Genomic DNA, 26,754 nt, shown 5'->3' on the forward strand with positions numbered 1-26,754 from the left:
AGACTGGGTGTTTAGCTGGGTCTGTGTGTCTCAGGGACACATAGGAAAGATAGAAGCTTCCTTTTTGATGCTGACAGACTCATGTCCAGGGGTCAGCAGATGACAGCCCTTGGATGAGTTGTTCTCTGAGGGCATGTCGATGCTTATCAGCCTTGTTGCTCAAGGTCTTGTTGGAAAAGAAACATAAAGGGAGAAAATGTGAGATACAGGGTAGCACTGAGAGTGGAAGTGACTGAGCAGTGCTGTGGTCACAGACCCCACCACCCAGTGCCTATAGGATTCTGTGAAGTGCTCCTGCCTGAGAGAAAACTCAGCTCAGAAGGAGGAAGGACAGCAGAGGCCAGGTGCCTTGCAGGAGCTGAAGGTCTCCTCAGAGAAAGGCCAGTACAGTGAGAAGAGATATGGAGGTATCCTCTGAGCTTCTCAGCAATGGGTGTACCTCCTGGCAGAGGGTTCTGCTCACAGGTAAGTGTTCAAGCTATCTGATTGTGTGTGGAAAGGGAAACTCAGAAGCCCAAAGTGTTCTGTAGAGAAGATGTCTAGAGAAGACTTTGATATCTGTTTGTAGTCATGGTGCAGAAGGTGCAGTGAGGCACAGAGGCTCAGCAGCAGGACCCTCAGAGCAGACAGGAGCTGAGGAGGGGAGAGAAAAGCCTCAGCTGTCCCTGTTCAAAATCAGTCACATTGGCTGCCATGGTCTGAAGGCCAATGTTCCTAACCATGACAGGGTGACTCTTCAAGTAGAAATTAAACCTGGGAATGCCAGGGAGACGGCTCAGTGTGTGGAGACATGCCAGTCTGAATTCATTCCTCAGCTCTCACAGAGCAGATGGAGATACAGGCTCCTGCAGGATCTTCTCTGCCCTCCACACAGGTGTGTGCTATGCACTCACAATGTGCACAGTGAGAGAGGAGCCTTCCCAAACTTGTGCATCCAATACAGAATTATGAAATCACACTTGAAAGTAATGATTGCCATTTGTTCCAAACATGGGACTATATAGATAAATCCATGGAGATTTCCTTCCTTCCTTCCTTCCTTCCTTCCTTCCTTCCTTCCTTCCTTCCTTCCTTCCTTCCTTCCTTCCTTCCTGTTTTCTTTTTTTTTCCCCCTTCCATTTCTTTCTTCCCTATTATTTTCTGAGATATTTTCAGGAACTGAACCTTTCAAAAAGATAATTCCAATTGTCCTCACAAAGTCCTTTTCTAGAGGACTGGAAGTCAGAGTATCCAGAGGATAAAGTCACTGGTTTAATGGAACTGTAAATAGAACAGAAAACAATTCAGAGAGTGAGGACTGTGTGGAGGAGGAGGTCAGAGAGTCTCTTCTCCTCATACCAGACAATCTTTATTTGAAGAGTGATATGGGGACACCTGAGTAGAGGATTCCACAGAGAGGAAATGACACCCTCTGAAGCTCTCAGAGCATGGAGGTCATGATGCTCACCTCCATTAAGGGTACATCTCTAGACACAGGCCTAAGCTGAGGGATGCTCACAGCTGCTCAGGATTGGTGGCTTCTCTCTTTTCCCTTCTAGCCTCCCTCTTAACCTGCTGGCTCCTGTCCACCACTGCTCGAGTCACCATTGAATCCGTACCACTTAAATTGGTTGAAGGAGAAAATGTTCTTCTACGAGTCTACAATCTGCCAGAGAATCTTCGAGTCTTTGCCTGGTACAGAGGGGTAATAAAATTTAAGCTTGGAATTGCACTGTATTCACTGGACTATAACACAAGTGTGACAGGACCTGAGCACAGTGGTAGAGAGACATTGCACAGCAACGGGTCCCTGTGGATCCAAAATGTCACCCGGGAAGACACAGGATATTACACGTTTCAAACCATAAGTAAAAATGGAAAACTGGTATCAAATACATCCACATTTCTTCAGGTGTACTGTAAGTAATTTTTTGTGAACTCTTGGTCCTGGGTTGGGTCCTTCCACTAGGCACACAGAAGTGTCAGGCCTGACCTATGTCTCCTTTCCCTCTGCATTGTGTCACCATGTTGGGGCTTGAGCATTTATTGCAGGACACACATGGTGGAGAACAATGTCAAGTGTGCAGAATCCCTCATTTGATTTCACCTTGGAGAAACCTGGATGCAGGGTGGGCAACTCAGCCAAGGATGACAGACTCTGCCTAAATTCTTGGGGTCCTTCATAGGGAACCGTCCTTGAGAAAGTCTTGAGGGAAGAAAGAAGGGCCTGTGGAAGCCATGGGCATCTTACAGAGCTGAGTACCAGAAACTCCTGGCTCCACACCTCTGTTCCAGCCTCACCTCCTGTGGGCCCTGAGGAGCTTTCTGCTAGGGTTGGATCTTGACTTTCTGTCTGCAGAGAAGAGTGCTTGTTGTAGTCAATGTCTTGCTCCATGTGGAACCAAACCCTGTACTGCTGTGAGATCCAGAATTAGTCTATGTCTCCTGGTCATCCTAGTGACCCATAGGGAGACCACAGCAGGGCAGATTCCCAGGCTATTAACCATTGTCCTGATGGGGTTATGATGAGACTTCTAGGAAGGCCATGGTCCCATCAGGAAGGGAGAGAGAACACAGGTCCTACTGACAAGTTCTTTTCTTTTGAGGCCAGTACATTCTCTTCTATAGGTACTCTTGTGGACAGTTCTCCAGACATGAATTGCAGTAGCCTGGTGATGCTCAAGGAAAACCAATAAACCTATATCCCTGACTCAGGACCTTACCTTGTATCCTGGCTTTTCTCTTCCCTGTATACCTGGAGGTCACTGTCATAGTCTCCTCAGACCTCTTAGCTGCTTCCTGTGTCCTCTACCCTGCCAGGGGATCATGTTCACATTCCAGACATATATTTTCTCTGGGAATGAAATGGTGTACAATGGGAATCACTTAGATTGAGGTTCAAGGCATCTCAGAAAGCTTAGGGGGCACGTGGGCTGATGCACCACAAAGCTCAGCAGGCAGAGGATGTGTGAGCACCATCTTGAAACCCTTCATGGGATGATGGAGCACAGAGCAGTCCTTCTGGGACCCAGGTCACCTCCTCTTACACTCAGGCTGTGAGCTCCTGACACCTCTGCTCCTGGGCCTTTCTTGTCCCTCAGAATCCTGACTGGTTCCTGTAGTTAGAATTGATCTGTCCCCTTTCCCACTCATCATACAGTTGGTCCCTTTGGATCCCTTACACACATCTGTCACCTTCTTCCTGAGAGCAAATCCCATCTTTCCAGAGCACTGAGAAACCAGTTCAGACTGGGTGCCCAGCTGGGTTTCTATCACAAAGGGATTGCAGAGGTTCCCTCTTCGTTGCTGACTGACCCAGGATGAGAACCCAACAGAGGGCCACGGCTATTTGAGCTGGTGTTGTCTCAGGGCCCAGAGATGCTCAGAAGGTTGTTTGTCACTGTGTACTCTTGAGGGCTAAATGAGAAAGAGCCAAGAGGAGAGTGTAGGTGGGTAGTCCTGAGAGTGTACAGGGCAGAGAACACAGAGCTACCTACAGTCCACAGGCTTCTGTCTGGGAGGAGGCTGAGGCTATAGGAGGAACTGGGGAGCTGGGCTGGACCAGATTTACAACAGACAGGACAACACATCAGTCCATAGTCCAGGGAGGCCCCCTGTGTACTCTCTGCAAAGGTTATACCCACTGTCGGGGACTCCTGATCATGAGTGAGGAGCCCACACTCATAGTGTGAGAGGAGAGGACTCAGCTGTCTCCTCAGGAACTCAATGACCTGAGAGGAGTCTCAGGGTTTGTAGGAGAGAATTCACAGTGGAACAGAGGCACAGCAGCAGCAGCAGCAGCAGCAGCAGCAGCAGCAGCAGCAGCAGCAGCAGCAGCAGCAGCAGCAGCAGCAGGAGGAGTCTCTTGGTGAAGAAGTAGGGGAGGGGGAGAGTGTTCTCCCCCACAGTTAATCAGCATGAGCACAGTGTTCTCAAAACTGAAGCTCCCAGTTGTGAAGTCCCAAATAACAAACTAAGCTCCTATTGATCAGTGACATAGCTCAGAGGATATGGGAGTTTGCTTCATGTCTGACAACCCGAGAACCAATGAACATAAGTTGTTCCCTGACTTCCACCGAGAGATGTTGTCCTGCACCCCCGCCCTTCTACTAAGACATGCCCTTGACAGGCAGACAGACAGACAGACACAGACACACAGACATACACAGACACACACAGACACACACAGACCACACCCCCCAGAATGTAAAAAATAAAAATCAAAGTTAATGTAAGCATTGAACCGTTTCCCTAAACATATGAATGTGGCCATGAGCATGCATGGTCCTGAGACATCATTCATTCATTCATTCATTCATTTATTCAATCATTCATTGGCTCCCCACAGATATCTAATGTGCTTTAGGCTGACTTTCTCTAAGAAAATCATGAGCACACTATTGGTTCTAACAGTTCTCTAGCCCTAGTGGACTGGAAGACAGAGCAGTGACTACAGCTAGAAGGTGAATCAGGTATTTGTTGTAATCACTGAAGGACAATAGACAAAAGAGTCAGAGTGTGAAGGTCGGGAGGCCTTACCCCAACATACAACTACACTGAGTGTGAGCAAGGATCTGAGGGGAATGAAGCAGGGCTGTGTAGACACCGAGGAGGAGAGAGCATCATAGAGAAGAAATGACAACCGAGGGACACGGAGCACATGGAGGTAATGTGGTGACCACCACCAAGTAGGGTAGGGAGACCCTCACCCACATACCTCAGCTGAGGTATGGACACAGCTGCTCAGGATACAGGGCACCATGTTAGTCAAATATAAAGCCCTAATATTGATGGATCTCTCTTCCCTTCTAGCCTCTCTTTTCATCTGTGGGCGCCCTTCTCCACCTGCACACCTCACAATTGAATCAGTGCCAGCCAGCGTTGCTGAAGGGGGAAGCGTTCTTCTCCTTGTTCACAGTCTTCCAGATAATCTTCAATCGCTTTTTTGGTACAAAGGGTTGACTTTTTATAACAAGGTTGAGATTGCCCGGCACAGAACAGCCAAGAGTTCAAGTGAAATGGGCCCTGCCTACAGCGGAAGAGAGATAGTGTACAGCAATGGATCCCTGCTACTCCAGAATGTCACCTGGAAGGACACCGGATTCTACACCCTACGAACTCTGAATAGATATTCGAGAATAGAATTAGCATACATTTACCTTCAGGTGGACAGTAAGTGATTCTCTGTGAGTTTTCAGTGCATTGGGCTTCTACCCTGAGCACCGTCACTGCTGGCAGTACATGCTACCTCCTGTCTGCACTTTTATCCCCATGATGGGGGTTGACCACTTTGTGCAGGACACACATGTAGGAGAGAAATGCCCATGGGTTAGACTCTGTCTTTTGACTCCCTGTGGTATGTCGGAGGACCTAAGATGCTAGACTGCTCTGTCTGTTGAGGTTCTTGAAATGCACATGAGGAAAGTTTGGAGTCCACACAGAGTGGTGAGCCCCGGGAAGCTCTGGCCCTGGTTGTCTGTCCCAGGCTTGACTAAAAATGTCCTGGGCTCCAATTTATCAGGACTTGGCACTTACTACTGCTCTGAGCAGACAGTGAACAGACTTTTTTGGCTGTCTATATCAATTCTGTGTATTTATTATCACTAAAAGGTAGAGTTTCATAGAAAAAAACCAACAAAACAAAACAAAAAAAACAATAAAAGAAATCACAGCAACCCAGAGTATTTGTAGACAGAATAGAGGGTTGTTTGCTCCTGCCTATCTTCTCACACCTTGCTCATCCTAGTTTTATAGCACATGGGACCAAGAGCCCAGAGATGGAAATGCTCACAGTGGACTGGTTCCTCCTATATCAATCACCAGTTAAAAGATGTGATTTAGACTTGCCCAGTGGCCATTCTGGTATTTGTATATTCAGCTGAGGCTCCCTGCTTCAAATGACTCTGGCTTGTGTCAAGTTGACATGAAGCCTGGCAGCATAATTCTGGGCCTGCTAAGAAGAGCAGCCTGCTCCAAGCCCTCACCCAGCCCTAGTCCTGGAGGCTGCAGGCAGAGCAGGAAGAACATGTAGAAAGTGAGGTCAGAAGCTGAGTGCAGGTACAAAGGAAATGAGAAAAGTCAGGAAGTGAATATGCAGGGTATGCAGAGACCAAGGTCAGAGGGAGGCATCATCTCAAAGCCCAGTGTGCATGAGTGTGTGCAGTGTCTGACCCAGGGCAGTGAGGGGAAGCCATGGAGACACTGAGGAGAGAGCTCCATGCAGAGGAAATGACAGATTCCGTGTCACTGAGGGAATGGAGGCCATGTTGCTGACTTCCACCAGGTGGGATAGACACACTCACAGGCCTATCTAGGCTGAGTGAAGAATCCTTGTCAAGATGCAGGTCACCATCTTTCCACCAAGCACAATGATCCCATGTGATGATTTTTCTCCTTTCCCTTCCAGCCTCCCTTTCCTCGTGCTGTGACCCTTTCAACTCTGTCCAACTGAGGATCGATCCAGTGCCACCACATGCTGCTGAAGGGGAAAGTGTTCTTCTCCAGGTCCATGATCTTCCAGAAGATGTGCAAACCTTTTTGTGGTACAAAGGCGTGTATAGCACTCAGGACTTTAAAATTGCAGAATATAGCATAATGACAGAGTCTATCATCAGTGGCCGTGCACACAGTGGAAAAGAGATAGGGTACACCAATGGATCCCTGCTGCTCCAGGATGTCACTGAGAAAGACTCTGGCTTCTACACACTAGTAACCATCGACAGCAATGCGAAAGTTGAAACAGCGCATGTGCAAGTCAATGTGAACAGTAAGTGACTCTCTATGGATTCCAGCTGCTGGGTGTGGCTTACCCTACTTTATAATTACACTCTGAGGAGTGGGCTGTGCCTGCTCTCTCCCTCACTGCATTGTGCCTTCACCATGGCATTTGGGCACTTACTGCAGGGCACACATGGGGTGAACCAACAGCATTAGATCAGAACCTGTCACCTGTCCTTTCATGCAGAGTTACCCATCCTGTGCTGCGTAAACTCAGTCCACGAAAGTCAGATTCAGCCATGACCCTTGGGCCTCTCACCATGCCCATAGCCCTGATTTAGACTCCATGCACGTCAGATAAGCCCTAGCTGAGGAAGCCATGGAGTCCCCACAGAGAGCACCAGGAAGCCCTGGCTGCAAATCTCTGTGATGGTTAGTCTCCAGGTGACACTGGGAATGTTTTCGTCATTGGTTGGCTTTGGATTCCTGTTACAGCTGACATGGTACAAGTCTGTCATGGCAGGTGTCATCACCATCCAGTGCACATAATGAGGGCAGAGTAGGCTGTTGTAGCCATGATGACCCACTGTGTACTTCTCTGCAATGCTTGCCGCCCCTGGTAGTGTGTCCTGCTCATTGGTGAGGAGGACAGTGCCTGACTGTGTGGGAGGAGGGGAGCTCAGAGACTTGCTGGAATCTCCTAAGATGGAAGGATGAGAAAGGGTCCCTCAAGTTGACCTCTGACCTGCATCTAGGTGTTGTTTCCTGTCTGTCAGCATACACTCAGGACGGTGTACACCTGCACCAGCACACATAGCCATACTCATGTCTACTCCAGAAACCTCTATGTGACAGTGTGGGCTGGAGCTTTAACCAGTGTCAGTAGCTCCAAATACGAGAATTTCATTAGCACCTGGACATGCAAGATCTTTGGACATCTGTCTATCTACCCACAGGCATCTGAGCCTGTGTAGGCACTGGACCTTCTTGAAATTTCAAATTAGATTTTTTCTAACAAGGCCTTAGGAGTTATGGGCTGGAAGACAGACCAGGAAGGCAATCTCAAAGTGATGTCAGGTGGTCACTGGACCAGAATGGAGATTGCACTGTGAAAACCTGGGTTCTGTAGAGGAAGAGTGAGAGAAATTTACCTGCAACCCACATCTTCTGAGGGAGAACAGGGTTGTGAGGACAGTGAGGGTGAAGACCTGAGGACAGAGTTCCTCACAGAGGAATGGACACACAGTTAGGTCCTCTGAGGGCATGGAGGTATTTTGGTCACTACCTCTGACTTGTGTAAACCCTCTCAACCTCCTCCACTGAGTGATGGTTCTAAGCTTCTCTGGTCACATGACCCTGTCTTTTCACCAAAGACAAAGGTCTCAATATTGATGGATTTGTCTCTTTACCTTCTTTTTTTTTTTTTTTTTTTGATGGTGATTGTAGCTTTAATGCTTATTTTTTAAATATTTTTTTATTATGTATTTTCCTCAATTACATTTCCAATGCTATCCCAAAAGTCCCCCACACCGTCCCCCCCACTTCCCTACCTACCCATTCCCATTTTTTGGCCCTGGCATTCCCCTGTACTGGGGCATATAAACTTTGCGTGTCTAATGGGCCTCTCTTTCTAGTGATGGCCGACTTGGCCATCTTTTGATACATATGCAGCTAGAGTCAAGAGCTCCGGGATACTGATTAGTTCATCATGTTGCATCTACAGGGTTGCAGATCTCTTTAGCTCCTTGGATATTTTCTCTAGCTCCTCCATTGGGGGCCCTGTGATCCATCCAATAGCTGACTGTGAGCATTCACTTATATGTTTGCTAGGCCCCGGCCTAGTCTCACAAGAGACAGCTATATCAGGGTCCTTGCAGCAAACGCTTGCTAGTGTATGCAATGGTGTCATCGTTTGGAGGCTAATTATGGGATGGATCCCTGGATATGGCAGTCTGTAGATTGTCCATACTTTTGTCTCAGCTCCAAACTTTGTCTCTGTAACTCCTTCCATGGGTGATTGTTTCCAATTCTAAGAAGGGGCAAAGTGTCCATACTTTGGTCTTCTTTCTTCTTCAGTTTCATGTGTTTTGCAAATTGTATCTTATATCTCGCTATACTAAGTTTCTGGGCTAATATCCACTTATCAGTGAGTACATATCATTTGAGTTCTTTTGTGATTGTGTTACTTCACTCAGGATGATGCCCTCCAGGTCCAACCATGTGCCTAGGGATTTCATAAATTCATTTTTTTAAATAGCTGAGTAGTACTCCATTGTGTAAATGTACCACATTTTTTGTATCCATTCCTCTGTTGAGGGACATCTGGGTTCTTTCCAGCTTCTGGCTATTATAAATAAGGCTGCTATGAACATAGTGGAGCATGTGTCCTTCTTACCATTTGGGACATCTTCTGGATATATGCCTAGGAAAGGTATGGCAGGATCCTCTGGTAGTACTATGTCCAATTTTCTGAGGAACCGCCAAACTGATTTCCAGAGTGGTTGTACAAGCCACAAACAATGGAGGAGTGTTCCTCTTTCTCCATATCCTCGCCAGCATCTGCTGTCACCTGAATTTTTGATCTTAGCCATTCTGACTGTTGTGAGATGGAATCTCAGGGTTGTTTTGATTTGCATTTCCCTGATGATTAAGGATGTTGAACATTTTTTCAGGTGCTTCTCAGCCATTCAGTATTCCTCAGGTGAGAATTCTTTGTTTAGCTCTGAGCCTCATTTTTAATGGGGTTATTTGATGTTCTGGAGTCCACCCTCTTGAGTTCTTTATATATATTGGATATTAGTCCCCTATCTGATTTAAGATAGGTAAAGATCCTTTCCCAATCTGTTGGTGGCCCTTTTGTCTTATTGACAGTGTCTTGCCTTGCAGAAGCTTTGCAGTTTCATGAGGTCCCATTTGTCAATCCTCGATCTTACAGCAAAAGCCATTGCTGTTCTATTCAGGAATTTTCCCCCTGTGCCATATCTTTGAGGCTTTCCCCCACTTTCTCTTCTATAAGTTTCAGTGTCTCTGATTTTATGTGAAGTTCCTTGATCCACTTAGATTTGACCTTAGTACAAGGAGATAGGAATGGATCGATTCGCATTCTTCTACATGATAACAACCAGTTGTGCCAGCACCATTTGTTGAAAATGCTGTCTTTTTTCCACTGGATGGTTTTAGCTCCCTTGTCGAAGATCAAGTGACCATAGTTGTGTGGGTTCATTTCTGGGTCTTCCATTCTATTCCATTAGTCTACTTGTCTTTCACTATATCAGTACCATGCAGTTTTTTTTTTTTTTTTTTTTTTTTTTTAATCACAATTGCTCTGTAGTAAAGCTTTAGGTCAGGCATGGTGATTCCATCAGAGGTTCTTTTATCCTTGAGAAGAGTTTTTGCTCTCCTAGGTTTTTTGTTATTCCAGATGAATTTGCAGATTGCTCTTTCTAATTCGTTGAAGAATTGAGTTGGAATTTTGACGAGGATTGCATTGAATCTGTAGATTGCTTTTGGCAAGATAGCCATTTTTACAATATTGATCCTGCCAATCCATGAGCATGAGAGATCTTTCCATCTTCTGAGATCTTCTTTAATTTCTTTCTTCAGAGACTTGAAGTTTTTATCATACAGATCTTTCACTTCCTTAGTTAGAGTCACGCCAAGATATTTTATATTATTTGTGACTATTGAGAAGGGTGTTGTTTCCCTAATTTCTTTCTCAGCCTGTTTATTCTTGGTGTAGAGAAAGGCCATTGACTTGCTTGAGTTAATTTTATATACAGCTACTTCACCGAAGCTGTTTATCAGGTTTAGGAGTTGTCTGGTGGAATTTTTAGGGTCACTTATATATACTATCATATCATCTGCAAAAAGTGATATTTTGACTTCATCTTTCCAATTTGTATCCCCTTGATCTCCTTTTGTTGTCAAATTGCTCTGGCTAGGACTTCAGGTACTATATTGAAGAGGTAGGGAGAAAATGGGCAGCCTTGTCTAGTCCCTTATTTTAGTGGGATTGCTTCAAGCTTCTCACCATTTACTTTGATGTTGGCTACTGGTTTGCTGTAGATTGCTTTTATCATGTTTAGGTATGGACCTTGAATTCCCAATCTTTCCAAGACTTTTATCATGAATGGGTGTTGGATCTTGTCGAATGCTTTTTCCGCATCTAATGAGATGATCATGTGGTTTTTGTCTTTGAGTTTGTTTATATAATGAATTACGTTGATGGATTTCGTATATTAAACCATGCCTGCACCCCTGGAATAAAACCTACTTGGTCAGGATGGATGATTGCTTTAATGTGTTCTTGGATTCGGTTAGTGAGAATTTTATTGAGTATTTTTGCATCAATATTCATAAGGGAAATTGGTCTGAAGTTCTCTTTCTTTGTTGGATCTTTCTGTGGTTTAGGTATCAGAGTAATTGTGGCTTCATAGAATAAATTGGGTAGAGTTTCCTCTACTTCTATTTTGTGGAATAGTTTGTGCAGAACTGGAATTAGATCTTCTTTGAAGGTCTGGTAGAACTCTGCACTAAACCCATCTGGTCCTGGGCTTTTTTTGGTTAGGAGACTATAAATGACTGCTTCTATTTCTTTAGGGGATATAGGACTGTTTAGATCATTAATCTGATCCTGGTTTAACTTTAGTACCTGGTATATGTCTAGAAATTTGTTCATTTCGTCCAGGTTTTCCAGTTTTGTTGAGTATAGCCTTTTGTAGAAGGATCTGATGGTGTTTTGGATTTCTTCAGGATCTGTTGTTATGTCTTCCTTTTCATTTAAGATTTTGTTAATTAAGATGTTGTCCCTGTGCCCTCTAGTGGGTATAGCTAAGGGTTTATCTATCTTGTTGATTTTCTCAAAGAACCAACTCCTCGTTTGGTTAATTCTTTGAATAGTTCTTCTTGTTTCCATTTGGTTGATTTCACCCCTGAGTTGACTATTTCCTGCCATCTACTCCTCTTGGGTGAATTTGCTTTCTTTTGTTCTAGAGCTTTTAGATGTGTTGTCAACCTGCTAGTGTGTGCTTTCTCCAGTTTCTTCTTGGAGGCACTCTGAGCTATGAGTTTCCCTCTTAGAAATGCTTTCATTGTGTCCCATAGGTTTGGGAATTTTGTGACTTCATTTTCATTAAACTCTAAAAAGTCTTTAATTTCTTTCTTTATTCCTTCCTTGACCAAGGCATCATTGAGAAGAGTGTTGTTCAGTTTCCACGTGAATGTTGGCTTTCCATTATTTATGTTGTTATTGAAGATCAGCCTTAGCCCATGGTGGTCTGATAGGATGCATGGGACAATTTCAATATTTTTGTATATGTTGAGGCTTGTTTTATGACCAATTATGTGGTCAATTTTGGAGAAGGTCCCGTGAGGTGCTGAGAAGAAGGTATATCCTTTTGTTTTAGGATAAAATGTTTTGTAGATATCTGTTAAGTCCATTTGTTTCATAACTTCTGTTAGTTTCACTGTGTCCCTGTTTAGTTTCTGATTCCATGATCTGTCCATTGATGAAAGTGGTGTGTTGAAGTCTCCCACTATTATTGTGTGAGGTCCAATGTGCGCTTTGAGCTTTACTAAAGTGTCTGTAATGAATGTGGCTGCCCTTGCATTTGGAGCATAGATAGTCAGAATTGAGAGTTCCTCTTGGAGGTTTCTACCTTTGATGAGTATGAAGTGTCCCTCCTTGTCTTTTTTGATAATTTTGGGTTGGAAGTCAATTTTATTCGATATTAGAATGGGTACTCCAGCTTGTTTCTTCAGACCATTTGCTTGGAAAATTGTTTTCCAGCCTTTCACTCTGAGGTAGTGTCTATCTTTTTCCCTGAGATGGGTTTCCTGTAAGCAGCAGAATGTTGGGTCCTGTTTGTGTAGCCAGTTTGTTAGTCTATGTCTTTTTATTGGGGAATTGAGTCCATTGATATTAAGAGATATTAAGGAAAAGTAATTTTTGCTTCCTTTTATTTTTGTTGTTAGAGTTGGCATTCTGTCCTTGTGGCTGTCTTCTTTTTGCTTTGTTGAGGGATTACTTTATTGCTTTTTCTAGGGCATGATTTCCGTCCTTGTATTGGTTTTTTTATGGTATTATCCTTTGAAGGGTTGGATTCATGGAAAGATAATGTGTGAATTTGGTTTTGTCGTGGAATACTTTGGTTTCTCCATCTGGGAGACTAGCTCTCTCCTTAGTTTCAGTGGTCAGAGTACTTTCTGCAGGCAAGCTCTCCTCTTTCAGGGAAGGTGCCCAGATATCTGGTGTTCGAACCTGCCTCCTGGCACAAGTTGTTTTCCACTCACCAGAGGTCTTAAGATCCCGTTGAGGGGCCTATGAGGACCTTGGAGGTGTCCAGAAACTCCGTGCACCAGGAACCCCGGTGCTGGAGTGGACCGGAAGGGACTTGTGCCTCTGATCAGGCCTGGTTATCTACTTCCCTGGTTAATGCAGTCTCACGTCCCGCACGATTGGATTGGAGCAGACACTGTGTTCCACTCACCAGAGGTCTTAGGATCCCGTGGGGGATCCTGTGTGGGTCCTTGTGGGTGTCCAGAGACTGATCGGGCAAGGAAACCCGGTGCTGCAGTGGACCATAAGGGACTTATGCCCCTGATCAGGCCTGGTTATCTACTTCCCTGGTTAATGTAGTCTCAGGTCCCGCATGATTGGATTGGAGCAGACACTGTGTTCCACTCACCAGAGGTCTTAGGATCCCGTGGGGGATCCTGTGTGGGTCCTTGTGGGTGTCCGGAGACTCCCCGGGCCAGGAACCCCGGTGCTGCAGTGGACAGGAAGGCGTCTCTTTACTTTCTATCTTACTTTTTAGACTGTGTTCCCCCTCCCTCCATGGTCCAGCTCACTACTGAATCAGTAAGAGGAATATCAGGAAACCAAGAATCCAGACTCAACTCTAGTTGTCCACAGAGAGCTTCTCCTCAGGGCTAGCATTGGACTTCCTGTCAGGGCTGACAGGGAACAAGGCTTGGCTATGTGTCCATGTCCCACAGGACGATCAGCTGCAGTCATGTGGGTCACCTTTGTACCTCCTTCTCCTGAGTCTCAATGGACAGGTGCCAGGACAGAAGCCATCCTAAGTTCTGATGGACTTAGGATACTCAGATGAAAAAAAAATGTCCCCAAGGGTTGGGACAAAGGTGAAAGTTCTTCAGGCACCTCCTTACCCTCAGAATTCCAGCCTAGGGTAAGTGTGGAACAGATGCTGCTGATGTGAGCAGCTCCCCCACCCCCAGATCAGAACATTGCTCATACCTAATCTTAAGTCATAGGCAGTGCAATGATCATGCACAGTTGTCCTAGTACAGGGAAACTGAGGCACATCAACCTCAGTGGCTGAATCAGGGTCACACAGTCTATGGATTGCAGATGAAAAGCACAAGATATGACTGTAGTCACAGCTTCAATTTCTCCTCCCTGGAAGCTTTATTAAGTGTGAGTTATAGAGGGGCAGGTTGAGCTGTCTGAAAGATGAATGACATTTGGTCCCCTCCTCTGTTTCTTTGCAGAGCTTGTGACACAGCCTGTCATGAGAGTCACGGACAGCACAGTTCGAGTACAGAGCTCAGTGGTCTTCACTTGCTTCTCAGACAACACTGGGCTCTCCATCCGTTGGCTCTTCAACAATCAGAATCTGCAGCTCACAGAGAGGATGACCTTGTCCCTGTCAAAGTGCCAACTCAGGATACATACTGTGAGGAAGGAGGATGCTGGAGAGTATCAATGTGAGGTCTTCAACCCAGTCAGCTCAAAGACCAGTCTCTCAGTCAGCCTGGCTGTGATGAATGAGTGACCCCTCCTCTCATGCTATAGGAGGGTGGGGGCATTTCTGTATTGAGATGCCCACCCCTACTCACCCCTGCCAGTTCAGATTTCTAATCATTCACATGGCCAGTTGTCCATCTCTCTCATCCCTCCCCACACCTGATCCTGAACCCCTCCATTTTCCCCCACATACCCTCTCCTACCCAGTTCCCTCCCTCCATCTGCTTCCTACAACTATTTTTCTCCCTTTTATGTGAGATTAAAGCATGCTCCCTTGGCCTTCCATCTTGTTTAGCTTCTTTGGATCTGTGTACTGTAGTGTGTGTATCTTGTATTTTATGGCTTATATCCACTTATCAGTGAGTATATACCATGCATGCCATTTTGGGACTGTGTTACCTCACTTAGGATGATATTCTCAAATTCCATCCATTTGCCTTCAAATTAATGATGTCTTTGTCTTTAATAGTTGCAATGTAATTTATGGAGCATTTGGTACCACATTGTTTCTATTCTTTCAAGCTGCTTGTACCCTTCACACACTGCTCTGCTCACTATGGGTAGACAATGCAGCCCAAGAGGAAAATGTTCCACTGTTCTTTTTTTTTGCATCCAAAACATTTTAATAATAAAGAAAAAATTATAAATCTCAATAATGCATTTCTAATGATCAAAATCTGAAGTTAAAAAACTTCAAACTTCAATATCTATTGCAAGTAAAAGTAACAAACGTAAGTATCTGAATACAATAAAAAATTCTGATGATATATAGGTATTTTATATTAAGGCCACAAATATAGTAACATAAACCCAAGTTATTTGTGTAATTAATTTTAAAGTCTGAAATCCTTGGTAAAGTTTGGCTCTCTTGGAAGTAATAAAGTTAACTATTTATTGTTTTTAGTCTGTAACCAACATTGGTTTTCTCAAATTAAGAAAATAACTTTTCTGCTTCCTTTAGTCTTCTTTTCCTATCAGTTTTAGAAATCGTTGCCTACAGGTCCTCTCTCATCTTTTTTCAGACTTCCAAACTTCATAAAAGATGCAGCAGTTGATAGTGATAAAGGCGTCTCTTTGGGGGGTTTTGACTAAACGGTAAGAATCTGGTGGATTATTATTGTAAAGTCTGTTTGATATATCTTCCTCTGAAACCGTTTTATTTTTTAGTTTCTCTTTTTCTTCTTTTTCTACTTCAAGTTGCTTCTTAAGGGATACAAGTTCATTTCTGATATTAGATAGTTCAGTGTCCAAAGCAGTCTTCACTCATGACCGTTCTTGTTCTCTGTTTTTATAAAGTTCTAATTCTGAGTCTCTTTCTTCAACAATCTAATCATATTGGTGCTTATGTTTTTCCATAAATGCTACTATTTCAGCTATTTTATGTTGGCATCATAAATCAATTTCTTTCTGTAACTTTACCATTTCATCAACTGTTGCTTTGGCTTTCTCAACCTCTCCCAAAACTCTCCTTCTGATATCTTTTTGTTCTCAATTTCCTTCTGGTAATTGTTAGTCATTTCTTCAAATCTTTGCTTGATACCTTCTAATTCCAACTCTAATTTACTGACCTTTATCTCTTATGCATTCAGTTGTTTGTTTTCTGCTGAACTCTTTTTTTTCAAGGTTTTATCCTCCTAGTGAGACTCTTCAATATTCTTGCTTTTATTTTCAACTTGTTTCTTTTTTCTTTTTTGAAAAGTATCTAGCATCTAAAGTTTATTAAAGATCAAAGAATAGAAAAACTTTACATAAAAATATGTTAATTTTAGTGTCCACATTGTTGTCTGCACAGAAAATTTAAACATGGTATCATTTTGTAAATTGTAGCATATAGCCACAGTGGTCTCCAGGTCAATTCATCTGGTTCACCATGACTGGGATGGATACATACCTGTGCCTGTGGATGACAGAACTTTAAAACGCACATCTGCGGGTCACTCGAACGGCCCCATGGTGGCTCCTTAATGCAGATACAGTCAATATTGCTAATGTGTAAATTAGCACAGGCTATGGACCAGTGTTCATAAATATTCTTTAGCAACAGGCTTCACAATTTAAATAATTTTAAATATTCTGGATGACTCCAATCCTCATGAGCTGCAGACCCATGTGCTCCTCTGCTCTGGAATGCCTCCCAGAGTCAACAGCCTCACCACGGCAGCAGGAGGCAGACCCAGACACACAGAGCTTGTCCTCGGCGAGGTGTCCAATGTCACTCAGACATCCATTCAGAATTCCCACTGCTGCATGTCAATCAGGTGGCACAGCACTCGGCTTGACACTCTGTACTGGTGGACAAGAAGCAACCTGCCTGTGGTGTGCAGCAGGTCCAGACCCCCGTTTTAGAAGCGGAAGTCGGAGGGCCTACAACTGCAAGCACTCCAGGACAACTGTGGTGCTTGACAATGAGGGTCAGGCAATGGATGGATTCTTGTTCAAAAAAAAAAAAAATAACAAAGACAGTGGTTGTGGCAGAACACACTTGCATAGCACAGCTGTATGCTTCTGACGCCAGGCACCAGCCGCTCCGGGGCCCACACTGGGGCTGTGCTCTCCTGTGATACATTAAAATACCCCCACGTGCCTGGACAGCGGAGGTCCTTTTCAGATATTTGCTCTTAACAGAAGGAGCGCATACTTATGCAGATTCCTCAACGGAATCAACAAAATCCCTTTCTCCACATTCCTAAATCTGGGTGCCATTGTCTGTAACGATACTCACCAGGCCCGTGACTCTAGCCCACGACACTTAATGACCGAAGCACGCCCAGAGTCACAATTCTTTACGATTTATGCGACGTGACAACCTCTTCTCCCCTTAGAGGTTCTTACTTCTGGCACTTTAAATGCTGGATTTGGTGTCTAGTTTTTAAAAACCCAAACCAAAATGTCAGAACTCGTGGTCAGAGAGACAATGGCCCAAGGCTGACAGCCAGGCTGCCAGGTACACACTGGCCTCACAGAACCATCAGGTTGACTTGGCTCCTTCACTGCATCTGACCAAAAGAAAAGACATAAAAACAAAGCCCACAGGCCCCTCCCTCCTCATGGTGTTCATGTCAGGATGCTATCAGATAACCAGCCAACACGAGGAACCCAACTTAGAAAATGCAAATTGGGAAAGGATTTAAGTGTGTTTAAAAAAAAATTCCCTCCTCCCTTAAATATAACTTATGTGAAAATATGAAATTAAATAAAAATATCTGAGTTATTGCACAAATCATAAGTTTTCAATATTTACATAGAAAAACAGTCCCAAATTTTCAAACAAGACATGAGGGCAGTAAAACAGCAGCCTGCCCACTCCGTCAGAAGACACGGAGCAGGGCTTGGCGTCTCTGCCTGTGACAGACACGATGAGAACCCCAAATGGCCACCTAGCTGACCCGGCTGCACAGCCGCACATCCAGTCCCTGACACTCCTAGGCCGCCCTGCTGGGCACGGATGAAGACTTCTAGGCAGGCAGATGCACATCCACATGTAGTAAGGCTTCACAGATGAGCACAAGGAGCTGTTCTGTAAGATGGATGCGGCCACCACACAAACATGCAGAGTGACCAGTGCTGGGCTGCGCTCGGCAGACAGCGGTGGAGGTGCTGGGTGCTGGTCTCGGCTCCCCTGTGGTGCCCGAGCAAGGCCTGTGGGCAGTCAGTCAGGACCATTATCTGCTGAGACTCACGGGCAGGCTGTCCCTTGTGTGTGCGTGCTTTTTTCTCCTCCAGCCGGTGCGGTTGTACTGATGATGTCCTCGGTTGCCTACAGGAGGCCTCACAGCTCCACTGCCCACAGAGCTGTAGCCGCCACCCTGAGTGTGGTTGTGGGAGCCTTTCATGGAAAGTTTCATGCCATTGTGCTGCTTGTGATACAGATGAGGACTAGACAGTGGGTTGGGGGATGCCGAGGGAATGGCTGGGGAAGTTACACTGTGAACAGCCTTCAAAGATGTGGTTCCGTCCACACCAGCCTGTCTGCAAGGCACAGGGGCGACTCCAAGGGTTGGTGGAGGGATAGTAACCCTGGTCTGGTTGCTTGTTGTCATGATCAACGTTCTGGAAGCAGCAGGCTGGGGTTTGCTGCTGGGCATTGGCAAGGCTTTGGGCAGGCTGGCCATCAGGGTAGTGGGTGCTTGCAGGCTGAACTGATTAAACACTGGGTGTGGTGCAGGGCGGTGTGTCGGAGTCAATGTCACTTCCAGAAAGTGAGGACACGGAAGAAGCAGAAGAGCCTGAAGACAGCAGCTGGGGACTGGACAGGGACAGAGTCAGGCGCTGGGTGTAAGGGGAGCTGGGCTCCCAGCTCTGCATCTGCTCCCCATTGCACGTGGTAATTCTCTCCTTTATCTTAATCCTGTTGTCAAGGTCTGGAGACGGGAGGATTCTGCTACCCCACTTTTCTTTGATCCACCTCCGGTAGTCGATCACTTCCTGGGTGACTTTGATGATTCTTCCTAAAGTACTTTCAGAATCCCTGTTGGGGTAAGACCTGGCGAGCGTGGCTCACACAGCGTGGCTGAGCACAATGTGAGCGTAGTCAAACACTTGCTTCACCTGCATGGCCCCATAGGAACTCCGCCCAACATCGTTTCCAGGCAGTAAGGGGTCCTCAATGCACAGCATTGATGGTCCGTACCCACTGGTCATGGCTTTCATGATTTCTTCTTTGGCAATATAGGCACCTCCTTCTTTTATTCTAATACCAGTTTTTAAGTAATTAAAATTTCTTCCATAAAGTTCAAAAAATTCTACAAGAAGCATTCCCAGGTTTTCATCAGCTCTCCGGGCATCGATTCTTGGATGTAACTGCAGAAAGCTGATGGCCATTAAGCTGAGGCTGTAGGAGCTGATCCCGCCCGTGAAGACTTCATTCAGGTCCCTCTGTAGCAGGAACTGTTTCAAAACTAAAATCAAGTATGGCAGTAGCGAGTACTTCTTCATGTAATTCTTGATGAACTCTGCCGCCCGCACGCCAGTCTCCATGTTAAAGCTGATGTCGACTTTAACTTCAGTCTCCTGATCTGTGAGCTTTATGATGGGCACTGTAGCTTTGTCAAGAACTTTGATGGAGCACGGCTCAGCCACGTTGTGCTTCCGGAGGGCTTGTTCCAACAACTGTAATGGAGGGCGTTCCCACTTTCCAAAGACAACCAGGTCTATGTCACTTGTTGGAAGATAGAGGCCTGTACTAAAGCTGCCAAATATCTGCACATCAGCTGTGGGCCAGAGGTCTTTCACCACAGTTTCGATCCGTTTCACCACCTCCCTTCTCATGGCTGCTTCTTCAGGACAAGGGGACATGAAGTTATAAAAGTCGATTATCTCCTCATGAAGTCCCTGGATGCCCGGGCTGTACGCGGCTCTTCCACGGCGTGCCAGGCCGCGCCGCCTGGGCCCCGGGGCCGCCCCCTCCAGTCAGCGTGGCCGGGCGGCTGCCCGACAGCAGGTAGTTGAGGCCATAAACTTGTTTCTTTAATTATTACACTTATTTCCTAATATCTTCGTCTGCTTTTCTTTCTTTAAAACTTCACATTCAATGCTTTGAGCCTTCATCTCCTTGCTGTATGAACTCTTTTCTTACTAATTCCAGTTCATTCCTTAAATGCCTTTCTTTTTCTTCCAAATTTTCTATTTTTTTCAACATCCTTTCTTCTTGCTTTTTGCAGTTAATGATATCTTCTTGACGTTTCTTGAGTTCTAGGGCCACATCACTTGCTTCCTGTATCAATTTTTTGTTCTCAAGCAAAAGCGTGTCACAACTTGCAGTTAATTCAGTATTCTTAAGTTTCTCTCTTTCAAGATCAGTTTTCATTTCTTCACCCTGTTTTAAGTAATGCTGTTCATTTATTTTAGTGACAGTTACTTGTACTTGTGCAGCAGAGCTGAGAGTTCTACATCTTCACCTGAAGGCTGCTAGCAGAATACTCACTTCCAGGCAGCTGGGTATTAATGCCCACACCCACAGTGACATACCTGCTACAACTAGGCCACACCTCCAATAGTGCCACTCCCTGACCCAAGCATATACAAACCATCCCAACAGCCATGGACTCACACAGTGTGTCATAGACACCAATCAACACCTCTTGGGTCTGCACACAGTGTCAGACACATACTGTGTACCAATGAATCAGTGCTTTAACAGAGCACCATCCAGATGGATGCAGGATATTTTGAGCCTTCAAATTTGAAATGGTGATGTTGAACCTGAACAACATGTGCATCTCCACATAAACCTTCAGTGGTTTTGTGTGACCTCTGGGTGCTACATGGGTTTGTTTCATTTTTGCACAGAATGGTCTACTTCCTGTAGTAGTATTAATATTATTAGTATTCCCTGTGTGGGGTTACTACCCATCTCAATGTTTTATGTTTCATAATGAAAGACAAACTGGCATAGCCTTATATTTCAATATGCCTTAGCAGCACAATAGTTGGGCAACTGCCTAACCTCCATGCTGTTAGGATCTACCTCCCACTGATAACTGTCAGTTACTAGTTACTAAATTCTATGTCCCATCCTGGCTGCTCTTGACCCAGTTGTTCAGTCCTCTGGGCTGTGTTCTTCTGTTCTCTTTACATATGTCCCTGTTTCTTCCTCCTGCATGCCTCCTCTGGTATGGCAGTTCTCTCTCCTTCTTCCTGGTCCAGAACCCTGGAAACCTACAACACTGCCTCTCTCTTCTCCTCAGCTATTGTCTGGGCTTTTGGTGTTGTGCCAGGAAAATATTAGTGACCCATGAAAACACATGCAGGAGCCAATCTGATACAATTCATCGCAGGGTTTTTATTCTATTTGAGCTTGCTTGGGCTCCCCCAATGAACCATTGTCATGCAGGATATTTTTGTGGTGTGTGAGCCCCAGATATCTATCGGGGACAGTCTTTATAGTAAGCAGCAAGCAGAGAATACATGTGCAAGCATCTAAATGGAGCAATGTTGTGGCTTTTAACATAATTGGCTGGTGGTGAGAGTCGTATCAGAAACTTAACTACTGCTCCGCACCCCAATGATGGTTGTTAGGCAAGGGGTCAGTTTGTATCCTGGGGTGCATACTTGTTGAGGGGAATGACCTGAAGACCCTTGTGTTGTTGGAGATTAGCCTAGAGACAGGAACTAGGCTCAGGATTTGTTGGGGGGCAATTTAGAGACCAATGCTACATACCATCTTGTTAGTTTACCTGAGTTCAAACTTAATTCAGGTTCTCTAAAATGGAGTCTCTTTTTAAAAGTTTTGGCATCTCATCCCCCCTTTCTCTTGTGACTAGAAGTCTCTATCACCCGACTACCTGAAGCTTCATGAAAACAGTAACAATGGTTTCTTTGTGGTGTCCCTGGGGCATGGGTAGGGGCCCATCAGTGGGAGACAGGAGGGAGTCTTGAGGCTGAATTCTCCTTCTGCTGTCCATGGTCTTCTTCAACTGGAAACAGATGTTCAGTGGATCCACCCTACAACTCTGTAGCACAGGGATCCTTTCTGTGAAGCTCTGATGACCCTCGGCAGTGTCTCTTGACTAGAACTCAATCTCTGGACTAAAGTTGGTGGAGTCTGGAGGTGGACTGCTTTTATGGAAAGCTGAAAATTCAAGCCAAACACACTTATGTACCCATTGGACATCTTCAAGATCATGTAAGAGTTAGCAATCATCAGTTTCTGAAATAACTTCTGTCAATAGGAAAACCAAACATAACTTTAAAAGGTGAGTCCTATCTAATATGGGAAGTTCTGTACTCTATAAAGGATGAAGGGAGAAGAGTCACTCAGTCACTGTCAGTCTCTAGTGTCAACTTAGTGAAAGTCTCTTTTAGGGTTCTGTTCATTCTGTGTACTTGTCTTGAACTCCAGAGTCTGTAAGCACAATGAAGTTTCCAATCAATCCCCAAATAATGAGCTAATTTCTATCTCTGGATACAAAGATAGGTCCATTGTCTGACCCTGTAAACTTTGAAAAACCGAATCTTGCAAGAATTTCTTTAAGTAGTTTCTTCTTTAGCATCTGTACAGTCCATGTTTAGTTGGGAAAGTCTCAGTCTATCCTGAAAAAGTATCTATAAACTCCACCAAATATTTGTGTCTGAATTGTCCTGGTTTTACCTCAGTGAATTCCATTTCCTCATAGACTCCTGGCTTGGTGCTCCAATACTGAGTACCAGGGTTCTTCTCATTGGCAACCATATTGGTCAATCAACAGGCCTTACAATTTTTAACAATTTCAGCTATATTTGAAATGGCATCTCTAATTCTGATGTGGAACTGGCAAACTAAGTCCTGCATTCTCCAGAGCCCCATGTGTGAAGAACAATGGAACTTTTTCCTCTGTAATCTCTTATGACACTGAGATATGGTCAAGTTTTTGGCCCAGTTCAATCTTCTGTCTGATCAGAGTGTGGGGTCTCCTGGGTCTAGTGTAGTCAAAAATATTAGGGGCCCAATTTCTAGGGGCCACCCCCTGAGCTGTCTTGTTGCCCTCTGTGATGGAGTTTAGTCCTTTCTTCTGCCATCAGAAGGCCCTCCCCTTATAAATAGCTCCACGAATATTATCAGTAGCAAAGGCAAAGTGGCTATCTGTGTCTCTTGTCTTTTCTCAGCCTTGGTCAGAGCTGCCAGTTCAGCTTTCTGACTGACATTCCTGCCAGAAGCAGCTCTGCCCATATGATCTTGGTGTCTGAGACCACAGCAGCCCCAACATACCTCTTTCCATCCTAAATGAGGTTGTTGCTATTGGTGAACTATGTTATCTCTGCATCCATCTGAGCAGTCATGCAGAGGCCCATCTAGTGAGCAGAGTAGCTGAAAAGTTATCCTGGGAGCCTGGTAATGAGTCATTGTGGCATCATCTTTAACCAGCAGGTCATTGCTATACTGATGTCTAAATAGGGGGGAGCTAGTCTCTGCCAATTGGTGATCCATTGGCCATTGGCTGAGTATGCATCCCCCCGGGTCTAGGGAGGTCATATGCAGTTGACCGAGTAAGGCCTTCTTAGCAGAGGGTCAATAGTCCACACTTTACAGGGCTTCTAAGAGGTCCTCAGTTTTTGTTTTCTTTCTGTTGCCACTGGGAATTCATTTATTTTCATTTACTTTTAAGGTTACCCTGAGATTGGGTAGGGGCCACTATAGATATTTAGGGCCCCACTTACCTCCTTCCTCTGAAGATATCTTACAGTTTCCTGGTTTGGGTTTGGCTGCCAACAGGATGTTTGCCAGGTCTTGAGTCTGTACTCTTATCTGTTTCTCCTCTGTAGTCTCTCTTTTATTGTATAATCTCTCTGTCACGGTCCCTAAGTCCATCTGTCTCTCAACCCTCTGGAGGTTTCTCTAAATATTTGGCGCTGCCTGATTAATAAAGCTAGCCTCTCTGCCTAATATCATATACTCTGGCCAAATTTGTAGCCTGCTTGTGGCCACCTTGAGACCTTCCAGCAGAGCCTGATTGTAGACCAAGAGCCTCCTCTCACATTCAATGGTGTTAAAATCCCAGTCTGGGCATGTCAGGGGGATCAAGCATATTGGGAGGACTCTGTGTGTGGTCAGGAACCAGCTTCCTGGCCTCTTCTGTGGTGAAGGGAACCTGAAGAATGTGGTAGATGTAGCTGGTCTCATGCTAATATATCTATCACTCAAAGTCACTTTGTGAAAGCCACCTGTCAAAGTCATCTTGTCAGAGTAGCCTGTGAAGTCATGTCATCAAAGTTACTTTATCAAAGACATCTTGTAACAAGAAACACAAACATAACACATAAAAAGACAAATAAAACCTTCCTTGTCTTTCAAGCATAAACAAGAAACAGCCAGAAAGTGGCCCTCATGCAAACACCTTTCTATGCCACACAAAGCACAAGTCCAGCCTTTTGTCTCTCTCAGGCAGAAATGAGAAACAACCAGACAGTGGTGCACACCCACAAAAACAGAACCAGATTGGTGGGCGTCTCTCAGCTCCCCTAGTCCACACCCACCGCAGGATGCCTGTTGGCCCTGCCATAGCCACAGGTCCTAGAAACATCTACCCCTAACCGCAACCTGCCATGGATACAAAATCAAGGCCTTGTTTCCAGAAGTGTGGACGCCTCTCCTCCCTGAACCCTCACCCACCCAAAGGAGGCTCAGAATCTCTTGTCCCAGTGGTAGCCACAGCTCCCTGATATGTCTATCCTTCCCACAACCGGCAACAGAAACAAATTCAAGGTCTTGTACCCAGGTGGTGCTCACAGAAGATGAATGTGGAGTCACTCAGAATCTAGGAACAGAATCAGCCTGCAGTAACAAGACATAACCACAAGGTGGTGTTCACAAACACATCAACACTCAGTACTGCACAAATGTTTACTCAGACCTAAAAAATTACCATGGCAACATAAGTCATGTATCTCTACACAAGCTTTTGTTATGCTCTATGGATCTCACAGAAAGTTGTTGATATTCAGACAAATGAGCTGCCACATACATCACAAGTTTTTTGAACCACTGCACTCACCTCTTCAGACCACATAGAAAATTTCTGACACTCAGATACATTCCTTAGCACAGCTCAAACCTAGAATAATCACAGTGGTAACACAAGCCACCAGGTTCCACACAAATAAATCATCTCACAGGGCTGGAAGAGTTCCACATTTACCTCCACACAGGTTTGCTCAATTCCACTCTGCAGATCTTACAGAAAAAGCTAAGACAGATTCAGTGCTCAGACAGGGAAAAAGCAGGGAGTTTAACACAGTTTTACAAACATAAAAAAACAAATACCTAGACTAGTTTTGCCAGCTTTAGGACCGTCCACATCAGTAGTCCCGTGTGTCATGGGGAACTTCCCAGGCAACATATCAAAATGTTGTGCCAGGGAAACGTTATCCCAAACACACACAGGAGCCAATCTGATGCAACTTACAGCAGGCTGTCTCAGGCCCTTTCACCATACCACTGTTATGCAGGATGGTTTGTTGGTGGTGGGGCCCTGAATATCTATCAGGGAAAGGCTTTATAGTAAGCAGCAAGCAGGGAATACACGTGCAAGTATCTAATTGGAGAGATGTTGTGGCCTTTAACATAATTGGCTGGTGCTGGGAGTCACATCCGAAAATTAACTTCTGTTCCCCTCTTGCTAGGCAAGGGATGGGCTTGTAACTTGGGGTGCATATTTGTTGGGGGAATAACCTGAAGACACTGGTGTTGGAGATCGGTCTAGAGACTGGAGTAGGCTCAGGTTTTGTTTGTTTGGGTGGGGCAACTTGGAGACCAATGCTATATACCAGCCTGTTAGTTTACCTGAGTTCAAACTTAGTTCAGGTTCTCTAAAATGGAGTCTGAACTGAAAAGCCTTGGCATCTCAACAGCATCTTAATCTACCAACTAGAAGTAACCGAGTGCAGGTTCCTAGAAGCTCCTTGCAAACCCTCTTGTGCAAACAGTTATGGGGGACCCAGGTAGCATTAGAATACAGGCAGCTACATCCTATGAGAAATGTGTGCCCCTTTAGAGTTTTAGAATTATCAGAGGACACCGTCAGTGTAGACCATCAGAAATATCAGAATGTTTCATCCTATTCAGGGCAGGATGTGTGTGTGTGTGTGAGAGAGACAGAGAGAGAGACAGACAGAGAGAGAGAGAGAGAGAGAGAGAGAGAGAGAGAGAGAGAGAGAGAGAGAGACCAGAGAGAGAGAGAGAGAGAGAGGGTAAGAGAGATAGTGTGTGTCTTTGTGTGCATACATGCTGTGTGTGTGTGCATATGTGTGTCTGTGTGTAGCTCTGCCATAGAATCAGGATGAGCCCAGATTGTCTGGCCCTCATCATAAGCATATCCTGAGAAAGGTCCCTGGGCCTGAGAATCTGGCTGCAGAAACAGTGGAATTTTACTCCAAGGGGGACAACCAGGAAGTCCTGGCTCAGTGTGAGTGTCCTAGAGAACTGACTCTAGGTGCCCTGGGGTAGTTCTTGCAGTCTTGGGATTGAGCTGTCAGAACCAACAGAGCAGAATGATTCATTATCTGTCTGAATGTCCCAGCTCAGGGAAGCAGACAGGGCACTGTTATGAGAGCCACTGGTAGGAGAGGTCACTGGGCATCTCCTTCTGGGTCTCAGCATGGAGAGCACAGCTGTACAGATGCTTAGGCCATCAGCCAACTGTTCTGAATGCTTATGAGACTTTACAGGGAGGTCAGTGTCCCCGTGAGATGGACAGAGGACACAGGTGCCCTTGATGATTCATGTCCTGAGGAGGAAGTCTAAGGAATCCTCTCCTTCAGGGAAATGGTAGCAGACGCTGCTGATGTGGACAGCTGTCCCTCCTCTGTGTCAGGCC

The 26,754-nt window shown here is 45.1% G+C and overlaps 1 protein-coding gene and 2 pseudogenes across 3 annotated transcripts; 1 reads left to right on the top strand and 2 right to left on the bottom strand.

The window, feature by feature from the left end:
* The first annotated feature begins 401 nt into the window (after positions 1–401).
* LOC110298774 (pregnancy-specific glycoprotein 22-like) lies at positions 402–14,492 on the top strand. Of its 3 annotated transcripts, XM_085842116.1 has the most exons (5): positions 402–465; positions 1,539–1,898; positions 4,792–5,151; positions 6,386–6,745; positions 14,209–14,492. In XM_085842116.1, the coding sequence occupies exons 1-5, from the start codon at positions 402–404 to the stop codon at positions 14,490–14,492; spliced, it is 1,428 nt and encodes a 475-aa protein (XP_085698242.1). The 3 variants fall into 3 exon arrangements, with proteins under 3 accessions (XP_085698242.1, XP_085698243.1, XP_085698244.1); XM_085842117.1 differs by lacking the exon at positions 6,386–6,745; XM_085842118.1 differs by lacking the exon at positions 1,539–1,898.
* Positions 14,493–15,472: 980 nt separating this feature from the next.
* LOC147003462 (synaptonemal complex protein 1 pseudogene) lies at positions 15,473–21,512 on the bottom strand (annotated as a pseudogene).
* Positions 17,375–19,855, bottom strand: LOC110288245 (terminal nucleotidyltransferase 4A pseudogene; annotated as a pseudogene).
* Positions 21,513–26,754: the final 5,242 nt, after the last annotated feature.

The sequence above is a fragment of the Mus caroli genome, unplaced genomic scaffold, assembly GCF_978045245.1.
Source record: "Mus caroli unplaced genomic scaffold, Mus_caroli_1 scaffold_8, whole genome shotgun sequence".
Taxonomy (NCBI): Eukaryota; Metazoa; Chordata; class Mammalia; order Rodentia; family Muridae; genus Mus; species Mus caroli.